The sequence below is a fragment of the Toxorhynchites rutilus genome, chromosome 3 (assembly GCF_029784135.1).
Source record: "Toxorhynchites rutilus septentrionalis strain SRP chromosome 3, ASM2978413v1, whole genome shotgun sequence".
NCBI lineage: Eukaryota > Metazoa > Arthropoda > Insecta > Diptera > Culicidae > Toxorhynchites > Toxorhynchites rutilus.
In genome coordinates this window covers 58,494,571-58,517,496 of record NC_073746.1, presented here as the reverse complement: position 1 = coordinate 58,517,496, position 22,926 = coordinate 58,494,571, and the positions used below count along the sequence as shown (strand labels likewise).

The 22,926-nt window shown below is 37.0% G+C and overlaps 2 protein-coding genes across 4 annotated transcripts; both read left to right on the top strand.

Moving 5' to 3' along the window:
- The first annotated feature begins 3,195 nt into the window (after window positions 1-3,195).
- Window positions 3,196-12,835, top strand: LOC129779378 (inactive hydroxysteroid dehydrogenase-like protein 1). The gene is made up of 5 exons (XM_055786809.1): window positions 3,196-4,031; window positions 4,113-4,346; window positions 10,333-10,553; window positions 10,925-11,020; window positions 12,349-12,835. The coding sequence occupies exons 1-5, from the start codon at window positions 3,860-3,862 to the stop codon at window positions 12,601-12,603; spliced, it is 978 nt and encodes a 325-aa protein (XP_055642784.1). The 5' UTR covers window positions 3,196-3,859; the 3' UTR covers window positions 12,604-12,835.
- A 3,459-nt stretch (window positions 12,836-16,294) lies between these two features.
- On the top strand, window positions 16,295-18,941 carry LOC129777614 (uncharacterized). Of its 3 annotated transcripts, none has more exons than XM_055783986.1 (4): window positions 16,295-17,214; window positions 17,287-17,719; window positions 17,777-17,908; window positions 17,965-18,941. In XM_055783986.1, exons 2-4 carry the CDS (start codon window positions 17,399-17,401, stop codon window positions 18,502-18,504), a joined length of 993 nt encoding a protein of 330 aa, XP_055639961.1. In that variant the 5' UTR covers window positions 16,295-17,214; window positions 17,287-17,398; the 3' UTR covers window positions 18,505-18,941. The 3 variants fall into 3 exon arrangements, with proteins under 3 accessions (XP_055639961.1, XP_055639960.1, XP_055639962.1); XM_055783987.1 differs by having other exon boundaries at window positions 16,298-17,425; window positions 17,490-17,719; window positions 17,965-18,939; XM_055783985.1 differs by having other exon boundaries at window positions 16,295-17,719.
- Window positions 18,942-22,926: the final 3,985 nt, after the last annotated feature.

The following is a 22,926-nucleotide window of genomic DNA, read 5'->3' as shown; positions in this document are numbered from 1 at the left end:
TCGTTTGCGCTTTTGACCAGTGAAAATATGTTCCACACGGTCGTCTACTAGTTTATACACCCAAACGAGCGTTGGCAGAAAACATTTCATCTTTGGCAGAAATGATGCCATTTAGTGTGCTGGAGAGTCAAATGCCGCAAATAATAAGCTGTTTTAAAAGCTTAAAAATGGTTTGTATGTATGCGTGCAGGCATCTTTTTCTGTTTTCTTTTCTCATTTCATTTGGGATTGTGCCAAAAAAAAAGTCCATGCGACGTCAATGGGGATCGAACCAAGGTCGGTTGGAATGCAAAGCTATTTTACACGACCACGCTATCCACATGGCTAATGATGCTTCAGCAGAAGTTCAGCAAATACGTGATAATATTGCACCTGATTATAAAATGAAGTTGGGAAGTGTTTTCTAAGAGTAAAAAAGGAGCGCACGAAGGAAAACAATATCTATCTTGGTCTGGGCCGTTTATGTGGAAAGCTTATTTGTCTTTTGTTTCGCTCGCTCGTATTAATCTTATATTGCTGTACCTTGTATATTATACAAATGCTTACCAGTATTTGTGAGTCATGACATTTTCTGTTATGTTATGTCTCATTTAATGTCATAAATCGGGATGACAAAACATGAGCTAAAAATCAATTCTGGGTGTGGGTTTATAATAACCTGTTATCACCTGAACTCAACTAAGTCGTATCATAAGGCAACACCTTCACGCTTCGTGTGGCTAAGAACATTTCGGCAGTTATCCCATTTACTATTTATATAAGTGGAAGTGGGAGCATGACGGACATGTTAGAAAGAACTTCAATTGTATTTTCCAAAGATACAATTGAAGTTCTCTTGAAGTTCATGTTTCCCAAAACCCAAAGCAGCCTTTTGCAATTCAATATACTGTTCATAATTGGCCAAATGTTTTATAAAAATGTATTTTTCAATATTCTTTACCTAAATTGAAACAAGCCGAAAAGAAGAACATTTTTACCGATGCGTGTGATATGGACTTGTTTTGATCAGTATTCATTGTCATAGGGTGATTTATATAGTATATAATAACATGTAGAAGGGGTTCTCCTTAACAGAAATTTGATATTCATTATGTAACTATACAAATCAACCACCTGTTCATCTTACCTCGACTGTTCGTCTTACCCGCACCTGTACAGTTCACGCAGCGAATTCGTTTTTATGTCTTCAGTACTATAAAAACGGGTCCCATGAAGCGGTAATTTGTGTTTCGAAAACAGGAAAAAGTCACACGGAGCCATATCTGGAGAGTACGGTGCTTTTTCAATCAAATGTATGCCATTTTTCATAAAAAAAAACTCCAACATCTCATAACGTCGTTAGGCCCTACGGGAGGAATTCCAAATAGACAACATCATATAAGCAATCTACGAGCAAAAAAATTGAACTTGTTGTTAAAGATGCTGTAAACAAACAATCTTGAATGCTTTAACATTAAGAAAAATGTTCAGTGGGAAGGTTTAAAACTACAAATTCCCGGTATATATTTGACAGAATTCAGATAATTATAAACATTTCATTAGCTAATATGTTTAAATAGGGTTGGAATGAGAGTTCATCATCCCCCATTCCCCGAAAAACCGTTACACTATGCGATATAAATTAGATTTCTCAATACTTAAAAAATACAGCCAAATCGGTCGCAGAAATCCTGAAATAAATGTGGTGCGATTAAAAAAAAGGTTTTGTACAAAAAGCGTTTTCACCTCCTTATATTGTAATGAATGAAGCAAATTATTTACAGATAACTTACTTTATACTTTGGTCCCGTCAAAATTTCAGAATTTAAAAGCTTATGAAAAAAAAACGAATTTTCGATTGGTAATTGGTAATTGTGAAAATACATTGAAAAAAGTGCCGTTTTGTTTTTTCTTTTGTTTTGTAGGTTTGACCAATTACCTTCAATCAAACAGTTCCTACTAATATTTTTGATACCAATTTGGTTGCTTATATTGAGAGGATCTGCATCTTGCTTTTGTCGAAAATTGATGTTCACAAACAATAACATTTCCGACTGGTTTGTGGCAATTTTAGCTATTTTGTATGCCACACCTCCGATATGAGAGCAAATTTGTCAATCCGCGAATGCTGGGTTCGCTCGTCTCTTCCATCAAAACGCATAAATAGGATGATTTCCGAAAAACGATTCCTGGTCTGTGTTCGTCTGAAGATGCAGGACCCCATTTCTTATTCCATATGCACCAGGTGCATATGAAATTGGGTATAAATCTCGCAGAAGCATTTAAGTATTTAACATTATTCATTTATTTATTTATTTATTTAATTATTATACAGCCATTCCATGCCGAACCGGTATGATGGTTCTCAGGTTTTCATTAAAAAAATTTGTCGCTTATCGCCAAATATTAAACCCGTATTTTTTATTATTTCATTAGGGTACTCATTTACATTTTTGGGTGGTCCGAAAAATACTGTTTCACCCTTTTTCCAAATATGATTTTTTTCCAAAAATTAATAACTTATGAACTATTGGATCGATTTAGATGATCAACACATAAAATTGAAGCTAGTCTTCTTTGAAAATGATTGGATAGGAATGACCGATCGATGATTTTACCTCATGGTGGTCGACCCTTTATATTCTGTATAAAACAAACTGAACATAAACATATAGAGTGTACCGAAGAACAATTGGATTTTTTTTGCTGTTAAAAATTAAAATGTGTAATAATCTCAGACTTACAATGCAAATAACTTTATAAATACTCATATATTATCCAGCGGTCAAAAAACCGCTCATGGTAGTAGACAACGCTAGTGTGCATGCGATTTTCAGGTTAAACAAAGAATAAAGAGTTAAAGAAATTGAAAAAATAAGAAAAAAAATAATAAAAAATAATATAGAAAAAATCGGGCAGTAAATGAATAGAAAATATAGAAAGTGAAATGTATTAATTAAAAAATTGTTTGAAGTTTCAAAGTTTCTAATTTTATTTCTAATCAATTTTGAAAGCCGTTTAGAAATTTTCTTCATTCACTGATAGGTGGTTTGAACAAAAGTGCAAGTAAACAACTGATTTTGTGAAAAAGGAAATCCATATCAGCGGTTTTTGATAAGGTACCTTAAGTATAATGTTGTCATATGATCCTACCAAATTGTTAGATTATCAGCAGTCTGCTCAGTCGTCCGTTGGTGTATGTCACGAAACCCCTTGCTCACTCATTCATTAGTCACAATGCGCAGTCTCAACCACACTGGTTGATTACATTTACATAATAATTTCTGACATTCAATCGTGACACGCCATATTCGGTGGGATAATAACATCTGTGCGCCAGCGATGATTCAAAACACTTTCTCTGTGGCTCTAACTCTAGCGGAACGGCAGAAGCAAACAGCAAAAGAAGGTTATGTAGGTTACGCGACGAGGTGTTTCACGCGTCCGTAGATCGACAATCATCATTTTAAGTGTTTTTGTCTCTCAGTTGAAGTAGAAGATTGTGTGTTGTTTATTTTTTTTCCGCTTCAAGCTGGAAGCTGAATGCTGTGTTATTACCACTGCTCGCGATCTCTTAGTATCAGACCATCAAGCATCGACACTGAGCTCAGTGCTGCGCCGTGTCTCACCGAGTGAACATCGTTGTTTGTTAAGTTCTGCAGAGTTGACGACCTTGTCGCGTGTGCCGGGTGCCTTCGCCACTGCGAATCGGAAACGCGATTCGCGTGTGAGGTTAAAACTAGTAGCTCACTGACATTGACTGGGCTTCAACACGTGTAGTAGTATTTGAATACAGCTAGACATTTGCAGCTGGGCAGCTGCTACGCCTCGACTGTGGTTTACAGTTCCAAACAGAAAAAAAGAACTGAAGTGTGCAAACATGTTGTTCAGTGGGAGCGTCACGGCGCTGTCTATCGTAGGACTTTGGGTTCTTATTGTTTGGCTTTACGACAATCTAAAGTCGTTCGTACAGATAATACAATCCCTGTTGGCTCCCTACTTCGTCCCCTCAGAGAACAAGAGCCTCACGGAGAGATTTGGGAAATGGGCAGGTAAGCAGCCCTGCTTATTTTTATTCATTCCCAATCAACGTGTGGTTATTACATATTCTATTTGTCTGTGACGGAGCACAGTAATAACAGGCAGCACCGATGGAATCGGCAAGCAGTATGCATTCCAACTGGCCGCGCGGGGTTTCAATATCGTGCTCATCTCAAGGACCGCTGAGAAACTAATAGCCGTAGCCGGTGAGATCGAGAAGTGCCATCAGGTTAAAACGAAATGGATAGCAGCGGATTTTAGCCAAGGAAGGCCCATCTATGAAAAACTTCAGCAGGAGCTGGCAGGAGTTCCGATCGGAGTATTAGGTGAGTGGTCTTAATGTATGCGATTCGAGCCGAATAACTTGGGGATGTATCCAAGAGAATATGGAGTGGTGGAAGGACTGTTATAAAAGCTACGGTACTGAATAAGAGACAGTGAGTGAGACGGAAGGGATGTGAAAAGTGTGACAATCGTGATTTCATTGTATACGAAAATATTTATTAAATGAACAACAGAAAACAATGTCTGCTTACAAAAAATGAGTTTTCAGATACGCAGCTATCTCTTACAGTATGTCGAGTGTGATGGGTCTTTTCAGAACTTTTTGACAGTCAAGTGCTGTTTGTGGTGTTTACAGTGATTTTAAAATTTCTCACAGCAAAATAATAACTGAAAAACTCATTATTTTCGCTGTGTATTTTCTCAACAACTGTACCGATCAACTTGTTTCAACTTTTGTCGATGGTTCCGAGCTGGTGTCAAAACGGGTCCCACGATGTTTCAGAGTCACACGAGGGCATATCTGGATATTACGGTGCTGGTTCAACCATATTCGTATCATTTTTGGTCAAGAATTCATTCACAATTATCGATCAATGAGCTGATGTATTATCGTGGTGCAAAATGCAAGTGTTATCCTTCCACAAATCTGGCTGTTTGCGACGATTTTTTTCTCTCAATCGCCTCATAACTCTAAGGTATACTATTTATACTCTCTTTATGCTCTTTACAAGTAATACTCTTTATTGTCCGTTTGGCCCTCCGGAAGGAATTCCAAATGAACAACATCATACGAAAATCGTCGAACACAATAACGTTAACTTGTTCTTAATGACGCTTAATGACTAAATGACAGATCGCGCACAGAATTCACATTAAGATCACCGACAGTAGTACCAATTTAAAAATAAATAAACAAAATTCTGAAATGATCAGCGGGAAGATTTACAATTACAAACTTCCGATGTATATTTGACAGAATGTACACTCAATATTGCACGTACATTTGGGCGTCGTAAAGATTTGTTAACGATTGATATTACATAATTTTGGAACCAGTTACCACGTTGAGCCCCTAATTGTTATTGCTACGCTTTCCACTCAGCCCGTATCAAGAACATTTGCACAATATCAGTATCGGCCCCGCTGCCAAAGATATTTGTTGTATAAAAAAAATGAACTTTTATTTTTTTAAATTTTCCCTTATTTCGTAGCTACCAGTCCCAGTGATCAACGTTTTCTAACGAAAAGCTGAACGTTAGTCCCTAGGAACCGACACCGAGTTCAACGTGTTAACAAATTACTCCTGGATTCCTCAAAACATCAAGTAGATGCATTACCCGTCATACAGCACATTGGCATCATGTTACTTCTGCACATTAAAAATAAATTGTTTGGTCAACGAGGAAGCGGATGATGCGTTCAAACAGGATGTTTTGGACATTCCTATTTCCGATTGGTACAAAACCAAATTTCGCAAACCTTCCAACATAAAAAAAATCCCATCATTATTATCACTATGTCATTTTGAAGAGGACTGTTGCAAAGTGGAAGTTAGACTCTTCAGTTAATATGGTCAATGAAAATATAGCTTTTTTCCATAGTTCGCCCTTTTTTCAACCCTCCAAAATTCAGGATAATGTTTTAGAAAAAATACAATTAGAATTACGTTCAGTTGTAATATTTAATGGTTTTCAGAAGAGCGAACGGTTTGCGAGGTAAAAGCAGTTGATGATGGTTGAGTGGATATCCACTGAGATGAATGTGCTAGATGTTATTGGAGGCCAATGGGAATGTTGTTCTGAAATTGATATGTAGTGAAATTAGTCTCGTAGTCAATGTATCACGGGACGAGAGCTGCGGCATGTTGACATTTTTGTCTCGTACCACACAGCATCTACTCTTCGTACAATTACTTCTCCTAAGTTTTCAATTGGGTTTTGATCTGGTAAACAAGCTGACCAGTCCTTAATCTGAAGCCCCTTTTCATTGAACCAAACTATTCTTATAAACGAAAATAGTTCTTATATTCCACATGATTTTCTATATGATTGATGGATTAAGTCGTATATCGGTATAAAGAGCTTCGTAATATTGCTATATGCAGTATAATATACTCAAATTCTATTCATTTTAAATAACCTTGTCGCATATCAGAGTAACAAGCATATACGACTTTATATACAGCCATTCCATGCCAAACTCTGGTTCTCAGATTTTCGTTAAAATTGGTAGTTTTTTTCCTTCATCGCAAAATATTAGACTCAGATTTTTTTTATTAGGGTGCCCATTTCCATTTTAGACTCGTCCGATCAAATTTTTTCACATTTTTCCAAAAATGACTTTTTTCAAAAAATTATAACTTTTGAACTTCCAGCCCGATTCAAATGATCGACATATTAAATTAAACCCAATTATCTAATCTTTTTTGGAAAAATATTATACTTACAAAAATTTTGCTTTCGTAATTTTTGATTGTATTTGTTTTTGTTGTTTTCATGACTTTGGACTAAAGGCGTTATATTTTTTTTAATATTTTTTCTGAAAGCTGAGGTTTTTTACATAATTTATCTGAAACTCAGATATGTGATTTTTGTCGTTTTCAAGACATGATTTTTCGATGGCCAATGGCCCGAAAAATATTTTTTTTCCAAAAATGACTTTTTCGAAAACACATTACTTTTTAAATACTGTGCCAATTTAGATAACCGACATATCAAATTGAAGCCAATGAGTTTTTTTTTAATACTGCACTGGCGTAAAAAAAGGGTTCAAGTCACATAGATCTAGCATGTTTGCATAGGAATATTGAACAAAGACTGAAAAAAAGATTGTTTTGAAAAATCATAATTCAAAAACGAAGCGAAACACATCTCTGGTTTTTGGATGTGATATGCAAATAAACCTCAGCTTAAATATAAGAAATATAGCGCTCTCTATCTTAAACCATGTAAACTATAAAAAACAAATACAATCAATAATTACAAAAAAAATCCAATTTTTCGCAAATGTGATTTTTTTTTTCAAATAAGACTAGCTCGTTTTTGAAAAATAAATTCATTTTTGGAAAAGATGATTTTTCGGACCACCATAAAATCGATAAAAAATTGCCAAAAGAAACCAAACTACCGCTTTTCACGAAAATCTGAGAACCACTATATCGGTTTGGCATGGGATGGCTGTATATGTATATAATATTGCACATACGTATATCACCTTAATTTTTTTTGGCACTTTATACGATTTAATATTAGCAGGGAAGAATATGTAACCATGACTTTTACATATAATGTATTTGTCATTGAAAAATGTATTTTTTTTTATTGAAGAAATACATCATATATAAAAAAAATATAAAGTTATTCGAGAAGTTCGTGCCGCTACTGATTATGACTAAATCGAGACGCTGATTAAGAATACCTAGCAAGCATTGTATCGTGAAATTTTTGCACATGCAAAGTTGCATTGGAATTCGTATCAAATCAAAATTGTATAAAATATCAATCAAAGTATGCATCATGTGTATCCAAAATCGTAAAATTGTAAAAACACGAATTTCTATATCATTGATGGAATAAGTCGTAGATTGGTATAATGCGCATCGTTAATTTGCTTTATACAGTATTATATACGTAGATAAGTCACTTAACCGATTTACATAAATATACCTCTGACACACACATATATATATATATATATATATATATATATATATATATATATATATATATTACCTCTATGACGGCAGTCGAACAACTGAACCGCTTATGAACCAACACGCTCGATAGTTGCGGCGCGATCGTTATTTTTTTTCCTTCAGAGAGCGTTGCATGACTTGTGCGCCACTCTGTATATAACATTGTCGGCCTCCACTTTTGCATGTATTTACCGGTTATACTCATCATATATCACCTAAATGTGTCTTGGCGGAAGTAAAGTGTCGAACCAGTCAAAAGTCACCAGAATACAAAGAAAATAAGTCTTGGATATATGTATATCACCTTCAATTTTGGCATTTTATACGATACTAGCTGACCCGGCAAACTTCGTCCCGCCCAAAATTTGTTATTTGTTATCAATACCTTCAAACATTCACGTTTTCTTACTATGAGCAAATTCATGGGTCCAATCGCAGAACTGTTCATTGATTGATCTTCTAATCGACCCCGTAGAATTTACAAAACTCATCATTATAATATCAGATTATTTTCAGACACAATTCTCGTTCAAGATTTTTCAACCACTTGCAAATAACATGTTTCTCCGTGACATGGAATAAATGTTTTATACAGAAAATATGATAGAATAAAGACACAGACAGCCCTAAATCGGACAATTCCTTCTTCGAGTTCTGATCTTATCAACACATCCGGCAATCCTTTTTTTTTTGGTATATACAGAAGAAGATATAGGAGTGCGTTTCATCACATTAAAATCCATTTCGAGTTTCGAACAAATATCAATTTCGCTAGCGCAAATCTGAAATGGACTAACAGCACTTGTCACTATGTAATTGTAGAACATATGGGAATTTAATTTTCCGAGTTTTCCCTTTTTCCTTCAGAGTTTTCCGAAAATTTTCAATTGTCATGTTTGGATGGAAAATTGATGGTTGAAATATGTGTAATATTTCTATGGGACCCCTCTCCATTCCAGAGGAGAGAGAGTGTCACACCATTATAGAAACATTTCTCATACTCAAAAACTCTCACATCCCAAATTGTGCTTGATTAGTTTTAGAGTTATACAGAAATTTGTATTTCATTTGTATGACAGCCCACCTTTAGAGAGCGGGAGGAGTGTCTAACCACCATAGAAATATTTATTGTATCCTAAAACCTCCACATGCCAAATTTGGTTTCATTCGCTTGATTAATTCTCGAGTAATTCAGAAATTTGTGTTTCATTTGTATGGCAGCCTTTCCTTAGAGAAGGGGTGGAGAGTCTAACCATCATAGAAACATTTATTGCACCCTAAAACCTTCACATGAAAATTTGGTTTCATTCGCTTGATTAATTCTCGAGTAATTGAGAAATTTGTGTTTCATTTGTATGGCAGCCCCTCCTTAGAGAAGGGATGGAGAGTCTAACCATCATAGAAACATTTATTGCACCCTAAAACCTCAATATGCCCAATTTGGTTTCATTTGCTCGATTAATTCTCGAGTAATGCAGAAGTTTGTGTTTCATTTGTATGGCAGCCCCTCCTTAGAGAAGGGATGGAGAGTCTAACCACCATAGAATCATTTAGTGCACTCTAAAACCTCAATATACCTAATTTGGTTTCATTTGCTTGAATAATTCTCGAGTATTGGAGAAATTTGTGTTTGATTTAGAGAGGGGGGGTGTGGGTGTGGGGGTCAAAATGGAATTTTGTTACGTAACGATCACGGCAACCCCCTCTCCCCTATGTCACATTAATTAACGCAATCACTTCCTCCATTCCGATATTTTTAGAAATTTGTAGTGGATCGGCTAATTCACGATTTGTGAACCGAGGACTGGTCTTGACCAGCATCTCGATTCGATAACCTGGACAGCTCAATGTACTTCCAACATTTTTGTTTGCAACAGTCAAATATGAAAGGTCATCCTTTTTTGCAATTCACAATGGATCAACATATCTATTTCCAAGTGTTTTACCAATCAAAACATTCAAATTGTATGCTTCGAAATTACACAGTCACGAAAAATTAGGCAGAAGAACAGGATAATTCTGTTGATAATAGCAGTGTAATTAGAAAAAAAATAATAGTGACGCAACACTTTGAAAAAGAAATTCAAATCACTTTCAGTCACACTTTCGACTTATTACTTAATCACTGATGAAGCATTTCACAACACACCATCCCATTTGTCTGTGAAGCAAAACAAAATAAAAAATTCGGCTTCGAGAAACGCTGCAACCCCTAAATGTGCGGTAATTTTTTTATAGCAATCATAAAGCGTTACATAAACGCAGTTGATTAACTTGAAATTTTCATCTGTTCATATTCGCTAATTCATATCTTTTCCTCTCGGACTGAAAAGTGAACAACGTTGGAACCAATGTCGATTACCCAGACGATCTGGATAAGATTCCAGAGGACAAACTGTGGGACATCATGAACGTCAACATCGCTGCTGTGACCATGCTGACGAGGCTGGTGCTCCCGGAGATGAAGCAACGCCGACAGGGAGCGATCGTGAATGTCTCCTCCGGTAGCGAACGGCAGCCACTGCCCTACATGACGGTCTATGCCGCTTCGAAGGTTAGTTGGTTCTTCCATCCATGATTGAATCGTCTAATAACTAATGACATCGAAAAGTTTGTTTCTGGTAGCAGTTAGTTATATAGAAACCGACAGAAACATTTTACCATTGATATAACCAACGATATTTGATTGAATATTATACACAGCGATGCAGTGATGAATCAACTTTCGACTGATCATTGCATAGTTGAAGATCGGTTGAATCATCTGTTCGAATGAAAATGCTCTTGGCGGTGTTATGAAATACAAAAACGATACATACACATGACATTCTAAATTGCAGGTCGTTCCTCTCTATTCTGCATGCTTTCAATGTTAATCGATGTTGATTTTTCCTCTAACATGTTTTGTTTCTTCTTTTCCATCAGGCTTACGTCCACAACTTTACCCTCGCGTTGCAGTACGAGCTGGAGCCATTCGGCATAACCTGTCAACTGGTTAGCCCGATGTTTGTGACGACCAAGGTGAGCAAGAACTTGTCCCGCCGCCGGTATCAATCGCTAAAAAACCATCATCAACGGGAGGGCATCGTTGGGGTCAAGTACTGGTTAATCTTTTTTTTTTGCTTAAGTGTTTAATTGAAGACTACGTGGGAAAAACAAAACCAACTAAAACAATATACGATGCGTATCGATGGTGATCTCGAACTATCAAGCTGCTATTAAATGGCAGTATCGTGCGGGGGAATGGAGCCGTGGTGCAAATTTGAATGATGGATCTCGGGCTTGCTAGCTAAAACGGCTTTTAACGAAAGCGTTTAGCTAAATGCCTATGGGGCGCGAATGCAATTTGTTGCAATGTGCATGTGATCGCGAACTCATACTGTGGGAATGACTCAAATATTATAGCAGTCCCGACTTCAAATTGTGTCGCAGTTACTCAGAACTAAGTTACTAAGTCATTAACATTTCTACTTTTCAAAAGTTGCATTTCAAAAACTGGTTATATTTTGTGCTTCAAATCGCGTTTTAGCTGTTATTCTGCCTCGGAACTAAGTTCCGTCTTGGGTTTTGCTTCGGAAACTAGTAGAGTTTGTTACTTTGACCTTATACTCAGATGTATCGTATGTTTTAGATTCTAGCTCAGATGTATCGTATGTTTTAGACTCTAGCTCAGATTGGAGCCCCCAATCGAGCTCATGCTTTGATTCAATTTTCTGATTCTTGTTTCAAACCGAATGACATCGAACGATGTTCACCACATCATTATCAGAATCTTTTTGACGGGTTTTGTGCCTTGGGAGATGTTTGATCTTTCGAAGATGTCTGAGGCAGGCGTCCGAATTTTCACATTACAGCTCCAAATTAATAATTTGGCCGCACGTGAACAATCTCAATCCCAAACCCAGTGGAATACAAAATTGCTTCATGGATTCGTTTGAGCTTCATTACAATTAAAACATCTTACACCTACAACATTGATTCTGCTCATGAATGAATAAGGAAGTATACACGCACTTTGCTCGTATCTGAATACGATACATCGACCTTTTGTTGTTTAAAAACCGGTTCAGGAACCCATATTCACGTTCTGCACTTCTTGTAAGCTGAAGGGGTGTTCGCCGTTCCTATCAATAGTAATTGTTTCACGTTCTCCTCTCATTCGGGTTGAATGCAGTTTTTTTTCGTCGCTGACTGGATGTGCTGCTTGCGTTTCTCGGAACCTGATTCTTTGTACAGTTCAATCCTCTGTAACAGATACCACTAATAATCGCAAATGCAACTGATAAAACTCCGCTGCGGAAGGCATCAACGAGAAAAAAAACTAATTAAAAACATCCCCATCATTCCAGATGAATAACTTTTCGGCCAGCGTGATGGAGGGCGGAATCTTCATCCCCGATGCCGAAACGTACACCAAGCACGCGGTCTTCACGCTAGGAAAATCAAAGCAAACCACTGGTTACTGGTCCCACGGGATCCAGTATTGCGCGGTAGGACTGGCTCCCGAGTGGATCCGAACCATGATCGGCGGAATGATGAACAAACAGTTCCGGGAAGAGTACTACGGCCAGCAGAAGCAGCAAACCGCTGCTAAAACGAAATAATTCCCTTAACCCCGAGTAGGTTAAGCTAGAAGTTCAGCTTTTTGGCTGAAAGCATATTTCTTTTGCATTTGCGTATCACGATAGTTACCTAGACTAGCTATATGGATCTTGTGTCAACTGAGTCATGCCAGATTTTTTTTAGTTTTATTCTATGTTTAGCATAAGACTGAATACCTGTGTCTAATGATTATGATTTGTGAGAATAAATATTGCATATTACATTAGAAAATTATTTATGATTAGCCGATAAATAACATTTATAATGTTTTATCGCGATATTTCGTCGACAGAATGAAAAGAATAACTATATATCCGAAGTTCTTTGGATTTCTTGATGCATGAATTTATCGGAAGTTAAAGGGGAAAGGAAATTTGGAAAATCGTTTTTTTTTCGATATCAAATGGTCGGTGTTAAATCAGAGGGGACCAAGTAGCAAAATTGAAAATTTCGAGTTATTGATTACATTTGGTAAAGCACTATGTAAGCTACAATACCTTACCTTACTTGCTTGGCCACATTCTATCATCGAACGCCAAGCAGGAAAGACGCTATCTTGAGATTGATTTTCAGCATAAGATATGTCGCTACATTTGCAGGTGATGTGCGGTGCGATACCGCAAGAGTGACAGACAGGAGATTCTATGGGATGTGGAGCAGGAAAACCTATCGAAGTATGTTAAAAGCGGTGGAAGTGTCGAGCCGGGTGAAGGAAAGGTGAATCGCGCTCGATTTGATAAAATGCTGGAGTTTTTAAACGGTTTTATTTAGCTGTGACATATTTGTAGATTTGTATGTAACATGTTTGTCTACGGCGCTGTACCACATTAATTTAAATTTGACCCCTTTCCTGTTGACCGATTGATCTGAAATTTGGAACACACCTTTATCTCAGCAGTCATTATAAAACTGCGTATTTCATGATCTTGAGAATCCAAGTAGGCGACCGCTACAAAATGGCAGATTACATATATTCTCAAAGCCCCATTAATATGGGTTATCAAATGAAGGGGATTGACCAGGAGAACACAGTTTTTTATGAAAAACTTTGTAGCCTATACCCCAACGAATGTTAAGGTACCTTGTTGAATTGTACTTGAACCAGTTGATGCAAATTGATCACATTCTGAGTATATTTAAAAATTAACTTGGTCCACTCTGACTGAACGGATTGATCTTTATTGTGAATGATCACAAAATATACTATTTAAGAGTGCGATTTAGACTGTAGCGAAGACAATGGGCCTGATTCTCGAATACACTTCACGGTGGAAACGAAATAAACGACACGCCATCGAACTACGTTTTTCGAGTTAGTGAAGTGTCGAAGATAATAATGAGTTTTCAGGCAGAATGAGCCCTTTTCAAATAAAAAATCATTAATGAAAATTAACTTCTCCGTATCAAACTGGTATTTAATGTGGGTTTGTTTTCTTCATGTCATACAAAAATTTCATCTCAAGATAATTTGATATTATAATGATAAGTTTAGTGGGAAGCTAATCCCAATGTATTCGAATTTGATTATTCTATTGACGAATAGTGTCTAAGATGATCGAAAATGGAAAGCTTATGCTTTTAAATGTTTGCCGTGCAATCATATTCATGCCTCTAATAGATGGCAGAGACTTTTATACTGAAGGCAACCAAATGTGTATGCAGCTACAACCTAACAGCCGTTCTCACTCTAATCTTCATAACAAAATGGCACACATTGACTCACAAGTGTTGATTGATTGAGAAATATTTTGGAATTATTCAGTCATAATGAACCAAATCTAAAAAAAATGCTTCATTAGGTTCAATTAGAATTGAAAGCTGTGTTTTTCGGTAAAAAATTGAAGATGAAAATTTGTTGTTGTTGCCGAAAATTACGCATAGCATAATCTGTGGATTGTTTCTTTGGAAAATTGTGTTTTTGGGAGCGTTGTTAGGCGCCCTTCTATAAATATTTTCAAGAAATAATTAAAAGAATTAATGAAGGGAATTGAATGGATCAAGCCAGAACATAGGAAAGAGTCCAATGAAGGATCTTCCAATAGGAATAGCAAACTTCGCAGACACATCTTCACTGGAGGTTCTGAAAAGAAAAATGGAAAAATAAAAGGGGGTCGATAGTTGAACGTGAAACCACAAACTGTAAGTCACACTGCACACTATAGAGAATTCTGCAGGGATCGAAGGAATAGTCAGACAGTGCAACTTCTGCTATAAACTGGGGGCATCAAAACTTCTCAACCTAACATTTCTAATTTCTGACACGTCATCAAAGGTGATGCGTTGTCATGATGGAAAACAATACCAATATGATCAATTTTGACTTTTTTTTATGTAGAACTACGTCTTTCATTAAGGGTGCCAAATCAGAAAACAGGTCAAGTTTTTATGAAATAAAGTAAACGTAAATAACTATTTTCGCCGCGAACGGATTTTGGCGATTTACATACCAAACGAATCGGAAATTCCCAAAGATTTGTTTGATATGCTCTATATTACAATCCCATAGTCTGTATATGGTTTAAATTGATAAAAATTCCCATTTCCTCATACATTTGTTCTGTCCATTTGTGTGCTTCCCCGAACAGAGCTATCAATAACGAGCAACTTATCGACGAGCAACGAAGGGGAAATCATAACATAGGGACATAGGAAAAAAAAGAAGAACGAAGGGGAATATTTGCTCAGAGTATAAACAGTGGATCTCGCTGTGGCAAACTTTCATTCTTCGTGAGTAAATCTACTGAACAACATTGTTGCTGGTCGAGCTGGACGGCGTGGGATCGAATGCCTTTTTCAAGGCAATGGGGGCGGAGGAGTAATATTATGAATAAAGTAAAGTTTTCCTATGGCCTTTTCAGAAGGTTAGAGACGAATGAACTGAAGAAGTTCAAAGTCTCAAGCAAGGAAGGAAGACAAACTTTCAGTATCATTCTGTATTCAAAGCAAAATTCTTCCTTGTTTTGCGTCATCATATGTCTTCGTTTCGGATTGAGCTGTGGACGCGACCAAATTACTCACTCGCTGATGTCTCTGGCATTGCAATCATTGCATCAAACTGACGCCATTGCATTAAAGCTTTGAGCTACACAATTGTGTGGGGGATCATCAAGCTAGGCTATCGTCAGCCCACCAAGAAAATAAATGTTCTGGAATTTTGTCAGTGATTTTGTTTCGCTAGACGGTAGAGAAACACTCTCCACAAAGGATGACAGCTAAGCTAATCAGATTGGCAATATTAACAGAAAGGGCTTCTGTTGAAAAGAGCGCGAAACGGAGATAAGTGTGTGCATATTTAGCTGCTTCAAGCCATCGTGGATATTTGTATGCGTACGTGCGTGCTTCATAACTCGTACGTAAAAATAGTGCATCTTCGCTACGCTGAAACCCCATTTTTAACTGCTCCCGTGTGCATTGGCCCTGTAATGATGCAACAATTGCCTAATTTTTTATGCTATGATTGACGATTGTGTGGTGTTGCAAATTATGCAGTCGTGATGATAAATTTAAACAAGGAGGGGAGATAGCGGGAGGGAAATATTTACGCTAGGGTATTGGTAATGATTCTCTGCTGAGGCAAATATTCAGCCTTTTTGGAAGCAGTTAACATTGTTTGTTTTCTGTCATCAATGCATTGAACTGACGCTATGGTGAAGCAGGTGTAAGGGTTGTGCACCAAAAGTTTATTTGGGGAATATCAACTTATTTGGGCTTGCGTGCCAGTCTCAAAACTGCTTTCAACTAGGATTGCATTTTCGCTTATCTTGATCATAATGGTAGAATGGTTATTTCAAAATTTTCGTAGCTTTATAAAATAATATCCGCAGTTATAAACAAGCGACTTGAATTAAACTACAGCGTAGTTCTACGTCAACAATGCGGTCGTGTCTTGAACATAACCTCCTTTTTTTTTTCTTTATTGTTTCTTATAATCTATCTAATAAACTCGCACCTACACACTCTCAGAAAAAATGGTATATTGACGATTTTTTTTTAGTAAATATTGCCAATTATTAATCATGTTTTGACGGACGAATTATTCGTGCATATTACGCGATAAAAATAGTGAAATAAAATGTCAAACCGGCAGTATAAGTCGTCGATTCAACGTGATTTTTACATATACCTTAAACATGTTTGAAAATTATTGAAAATAATTTTTCTTTATGAATTGGTGCTATCCGCAAAGTTACCAATTCAATGTACCAATCGTTGGTAGGGATGTATTTCATCCGAAATTAATTTTACATACGGTTGGTAATGTGTACAGTAAATATGTAAATTTTACTCGTGTTTGCCAAATACCAAAGGTATGGGGTATTTTTTATCAAGGATTTTGTGGGATTTTTGTGGTACGAATAATTCGTCCGGTAATAAATGACTAATAACAAATAACGGGGATACTTTTGAATGACCCAATAAACACTATGAATGAGTGACAAGTTGGATAATACGTGTGTACCCTTTAAGACCGGAAGAACGAAACAAGCAATCCGCCCTCTCCCCCTAGAGATCCGAGCTTGATGCCACGACATTTGTGATGCTAGCCACTCGGCCATGGGAGCCACTGAAGATGCTTACTCACGGACGAAAACCTCTTTCAGGGATGAATAACCGTCTGTTAAAATTCCTTATAACTCAATAACCATAACAGTGAAATTGATCATATCAATTCTCGTTGCTTCCAGTGTTGTGTCAGAGGACACAAACCAACATGGGTTGCTATAGCTACGAAATAAAGCAAACAAACGGAAATGTTTATTTCTTCAGTCTGTACTGTCATATTAGCACAGTTTCGAAATGAAACTTTTCATTCTCCATAGAAAAGTAATTTATATTGAGTATCGGAACCGCATTTGCTCATTTTCAACTTTTTTCATCGCCACCGTAGTTTTACTTTCATTCATCCTTCCCTATTGTGTTCTGAAATTCATTAATCCTGGTGCTCTCTGGGATCGATACCGCCTTGTGTATGAACAACCTGACGTGCAATTCACTTATCGCTATTTATTCCTGGCGGAAATGAATCGTCTCGAGGGAAGCAATGAGATCATTACGTGTAGCTCATTTGAATCATACAATGCGCTTACCGAAGAACGCCAGGAATGCACTTCGATAAAGGTAAGGCAACTCCCTGACGTTATTGACGCGATGAAATCAAATTTGGATCAATTGTAGGTAACAGAACATGATAGCAACGTGGATGGAAAAACCGATATACTCAAAGCGTCTGTTAGCTTTAATCTGCCGGATGATTCTCTTGGGTTGGCATTTTATTCTTTATATTTCTTCCTGGAAACAAGTCTAGAGGTAAATAATTTAATGGAAATCCATCACCAATCAGTTAAAATGTTTTCCATTCACAGAGTAATTGCCGATTCTTAATTCCAACGTTTATATCTCTAAACAAGCTCTCTCCACCCGTGGCTCCGTTCACGTCAGGAACAATTCACCACGCTGGTCACCTGGAAGCCAGTCAGATGGTTTCTCTCCAGTGTCCGTTTTTCATGCGAAACATCAAAACCCACTTCAGTCACAATTACTTTCCGAACGAAAATTTTACATCGGTGGAAGATTTCCTCCCGGAATCGATACAAAACAAAATTGAATCCTCTAACGCGGCCCATTTTCATCTTGGCCAGCGGAAAATCCACTGGAAACGGGATGGTTCCGGGGAGATCACAATAAGCGTCGAAGTGCTGATTGGGAGAGAAGATAGCAGACACACGGCGTTGCTTTATAACTCCTCGATATGGCAAATGGTTGCTCAGTTCTGGGTGCAGTATTTTTCGGTGCTAGCGGTGTCATTTTGGATCGCCAACAGAGTGAAAGATTGGTTATTTGAAAGTTCTACTATCAGAGCGATGGAAATTGTACCATGGAAGGAAAAGATGAAAGTGATGTAAAATTTTAACGATTGTGTGTTCAAAATTATGTACCGTAAAGCTCCCTTACACCAACCAGCATAGTTCCACCCACTTGAAATAAAATGCACTATTTTACACTAGCTACCTTATTTCTTCTGATAAATTATTTTTGTGTAGGGGTAGTGAAGGCAAATTGGTCACTGGGGGCAAGGTGGCCACCTGCTTGTTTGGTGGTATAACTATTGATACTCACCTAAAGGGGATATTCTAGTGTAGGGACCCGAAATTCGGACGTTTTTTCCAGCTCCGTAAAAATAAAACAAAGAAGTACCATCCATTATATCATTATTTGTCCATCTATCTTTCAATCATAAAACAAAGGTTGAACGGAGAAAAGTATTCATAACTAGTATAATTGAAGAGCTTAGAATGAAAGGGGTGTAAGTGATTTGATCGATTTCTCTACATCGACTCTCTCTTTGGGTCATAACTTAGCTGCAAATACATTCTCAGCTGTATTTACCAACGTGGAAAATAGGTCAGAACCTCATTTATCGGGTTCCATAGCAAACTTAAATTGAAAAGTTTTTGCAGTTGAGTTATTAACTAAATAAAAAGTTGATGAAGAGAAAACGATCAAGTCACTTACACCCCTTGCATTGAGCCCCTCAATTAAGAGCTGATGAAGTGAGAGGGTTCAGATAAAGCTGTGCCATGGCGTACACGATTCCAACTCATCTGGTTATCTGAAACAAAAAATCGTAAGGGGTTGTATCTAGGACACGACCGCATTTTCGACGTAGAACCACGGAATTATATTATTCAATCCGCTTGTTTTTCACTTCGGATATTATTTTAGAATGCATCGAAGTTTTTTAAATAACTTTTAGTTATTTTTACCACTACAGTAGTAAAATTTTTCATTTGGAATTTGAACACTGAAGAGAGTTGTCGAAAGCTTTCAGCGCTTTTCGATTATTTGGTTCCGTCCTCACTTTGCAATTGAACTACGCGGCCAAATCGCACCAGATTTTCTTCTTCCCACTCAGATATCGATCACGAATTATAGACACCATTGCTCCTATATTCCTCTTGAGGTGGGATCGAGCCCCACACCATGCAACAATAACATTTTCCTACTGGGATCTGGGATTTCTGTTTTCTGATTTGGCACCCTTCCAGAAAGACGTAGTTCTACGTAAAAAAAATCGAACAGATTCTGAATCAGTAAAGATGCCACAATCGCGTGAACCTCGGACAAGTCAAAAACATCCTTTTTTGACAAAATAGCGTCCGTTTGAAAAACAAAATGCGGTTCAAAACGTTCTTTCTTACGTTTCCTGATTTTTTAAAATAGTAAAATTTAAAAAGTAACATTTTTTAGAGGTTGTCCTTATATATATAAAAAAATCTCGTGTCACGATGTTCGTGGCCGAGCTCCTCCGAAACGGCTCGACCGAAGAAATTATGCACAAAACGTTTATTAGGCATGAAAATAGGTCGTAAACTATATTACATACCACTAGGATACCGATTACCGTATATTTAATACCGATTAGGGTGAAACTATGTAAAAAAATCCATTTTTCAAAATAAATTCAATAATTTTTTTTGTTTTTTTTATAAATTTGGTCTCAGAAAAAAATGATAGCCCAAATTTTCATCCTTTTAATCCCGTCCCATTTTTTTTATTTTTCATTTCGCTATTTTAGTTGTTTTTTGTGAACACAATATTCAAATAAAAAAAACCGGCTCTCTATTTTCCAACAGGATGAATTTATTTTCGTTGTTGAATGACAAATGGCGCTACGTACGCTTCATCGAACTTTCACTCACACATGCTGAAGTCAGCTCAATTCGTCTAAAGCTAGGAGCATCGACGAGGTACTGGAAACCTTATCGAATAAGTACAATGAATTGCCATGCATTATGGCAATTTGACATAGACGAAATTGAGCTTCGTGTTCTATTTCTGTAAAAATAGAAACGGATTTTCGGGTGGAACGTTTTTAAAACGAGAAATATTGATGGAAATTAGTTATACTCTTTCAAATATGTTTTGTATTCAACACAGTAACACATTTTTTGCAAGTTAGTAAAAATCGTGTACAAAAAGTGTGTCTGATATATTTTATAATTTTTTTACGGAAATGTAGTTAAAAACTAAAGCAAAAAAAAAGTTGAGTTAGGGTCAGGACTATGTCATCTAAGTATTCAAATAAAACGATGTAATAATCTTCATTCAAATGTTAACAATTTAAAATTGCTTTCGGTCTGCTAATCTTATAGAGAGTAAATTGCTCCACAACTTCTATATTTCATCAAGGCAAGGTTGCCATATTTCCATAGATCGATTAAATTTGAGTCGAACAGATTTCAGAGTGCAAAAGTCGATTTCGTTCGAATCGTGGAATCCGATCTACTTTCAGACCAATCGAATCATGGTTCATGGCCCATGCGGTGATCTGAAGCTTTTACCGCCTTGCATTGCAGATGGAAAACACGAGCACAAGGGTAGATCCAATATAAAAAAAAAAGAAGAAACGGACAACCATTGACAAATATCAGTAACGCAGACGTTGACGGACTGGAAATCGTTAGGTAGTACTATATTCGCCTCAGCTGAGCAAAAAATTTAATGTTCATATTAATGTTGAGTTTCGCTGTTCGGCGAAAAGTACTAAATACAAATAAAAGTCCGTGAAAAAGGGAAGCAATATGACTGTGTTTTAAATTCAGAATATCGATGTGACTACTTCTCAATTCAATTGAATAATGCGTCAACAAATTGGCTGATAGATCAGCAAAAATCTGTCTGCCATATCTTTGGTCCACAATTCATGAACGGAACCCAACAGTCATGTCCAATTTGTCCATTCAGAGAGCCTATTTACACTAACGAGACCGTAATTAAACAAATTTAATATTAATTTTCTTTATTTCATTTTCTACTTTAAGACAAAAATATATTACTTTCTTTCACTTCACATTTTACTTATTATCATTATTCATTTTTTACTTATCTACACATTAACACTTTACATCAAACACACCAGTTGCGTAAATGAAATACAGGAAGTGGGTTATATCTATGGTATAACCGCAAAGGTGACGTAGGACTATCGTTGATTTAAAGATCATTTGTTTGAAGTTGAATCTAAATCCATTCTGAATGAATAAATGAATATTTGGGGGACTTCGAGACCGAGAGCGTTACGTTGGGACACAAGGTTTTATGCATCCAATATAGGATACGAAAAACCTTGTTCTGAAGAACAATCTTCAGAAGCTTTCCTGCTAACTGTACTTGATTGACAAATCACAAACCCAAATGTATTATATGGATATTTTATGGATAGAAAACATAAAATAAACTCTTTCGCTTGAATGTAATTTTCAATTCCAAGGGGAACTGGCAGATTATTTTCCAGCAACGATTAGATGTTTCCACATTTTTCTCGATACTGGAAGCCCACCAGTGGTTAATGCTAATTCGATAACCACCTGTTAATAGCACTTGATTGAACATATTTGGTCACAGTGTTACATGGATAGAAAACATTAAAATAAACTCTTTCACATGAATGTATTTTTAAATTCCCAGAGGAACTGGCAGATTATTTTCCGGATCTTTCTCGATGCTGAATGGCATCCAAACGGAAAGAATTCCGTGCGTGTATGTGTGTATGTAGCGGCTGCTTCGATGGTCACCTTCTCTTCTCCTGAAGGATCGACTTCTCTGTGCTCCCTCACAGTTTCAAACAAACTGCTTGCGTTTCAGGGCAGATTTCGAACCTTCGCTGTCCAGAACCCTCAGCAACAATGTTGTCTTGTCGATGTCCTCACGAAAAATGAATGTGTCTCACCACCAGAATATCGCTTAAGTATGCTTTTTGTGTGTGATTGAATCGAGAGAAGGTGTGGTTTACGATGGCAATTTGGAAGGCAAACTAGAGGGGAATGAACTCTCTGAGCTCGAAACTTTCGGCAACTGAGCAATAATCGATTGCGGGCGCATACAATATTGGATACGGAAATATCCTACTGATGGGGAAGAATAATCTTCAGAAGCTATCCTGTTAATTGCGATTGATTGAAAAATCACAAAACCAAATGTATTTGGTCACAGTGTTACATGGATAGAAAACATTCAAACAAACTCTTTCACATGAATGTATTTTTAAATTCCCAGAGGAACTGGCAGATTATTTTCCAGCAATGATTAGATCTTTCCGGAACTTTCTCGATGCTGAATGGCATCCAAACGGAAAGAATTCTGCGCATGTATGTGTATGTAGCGATGTCTTCCCGGAGAACCGTTTGTGGCATCACTCTCCTCCTGATTGATTCCCTTCTGGCCTAAGGTGCACAAACAGGCTCTTGGTGACACCATTCATCCGCGCTTTCATGATAAATGGAGAGCTTCACCACAACAGCGACAACATGCTCCAATCGCTGTTC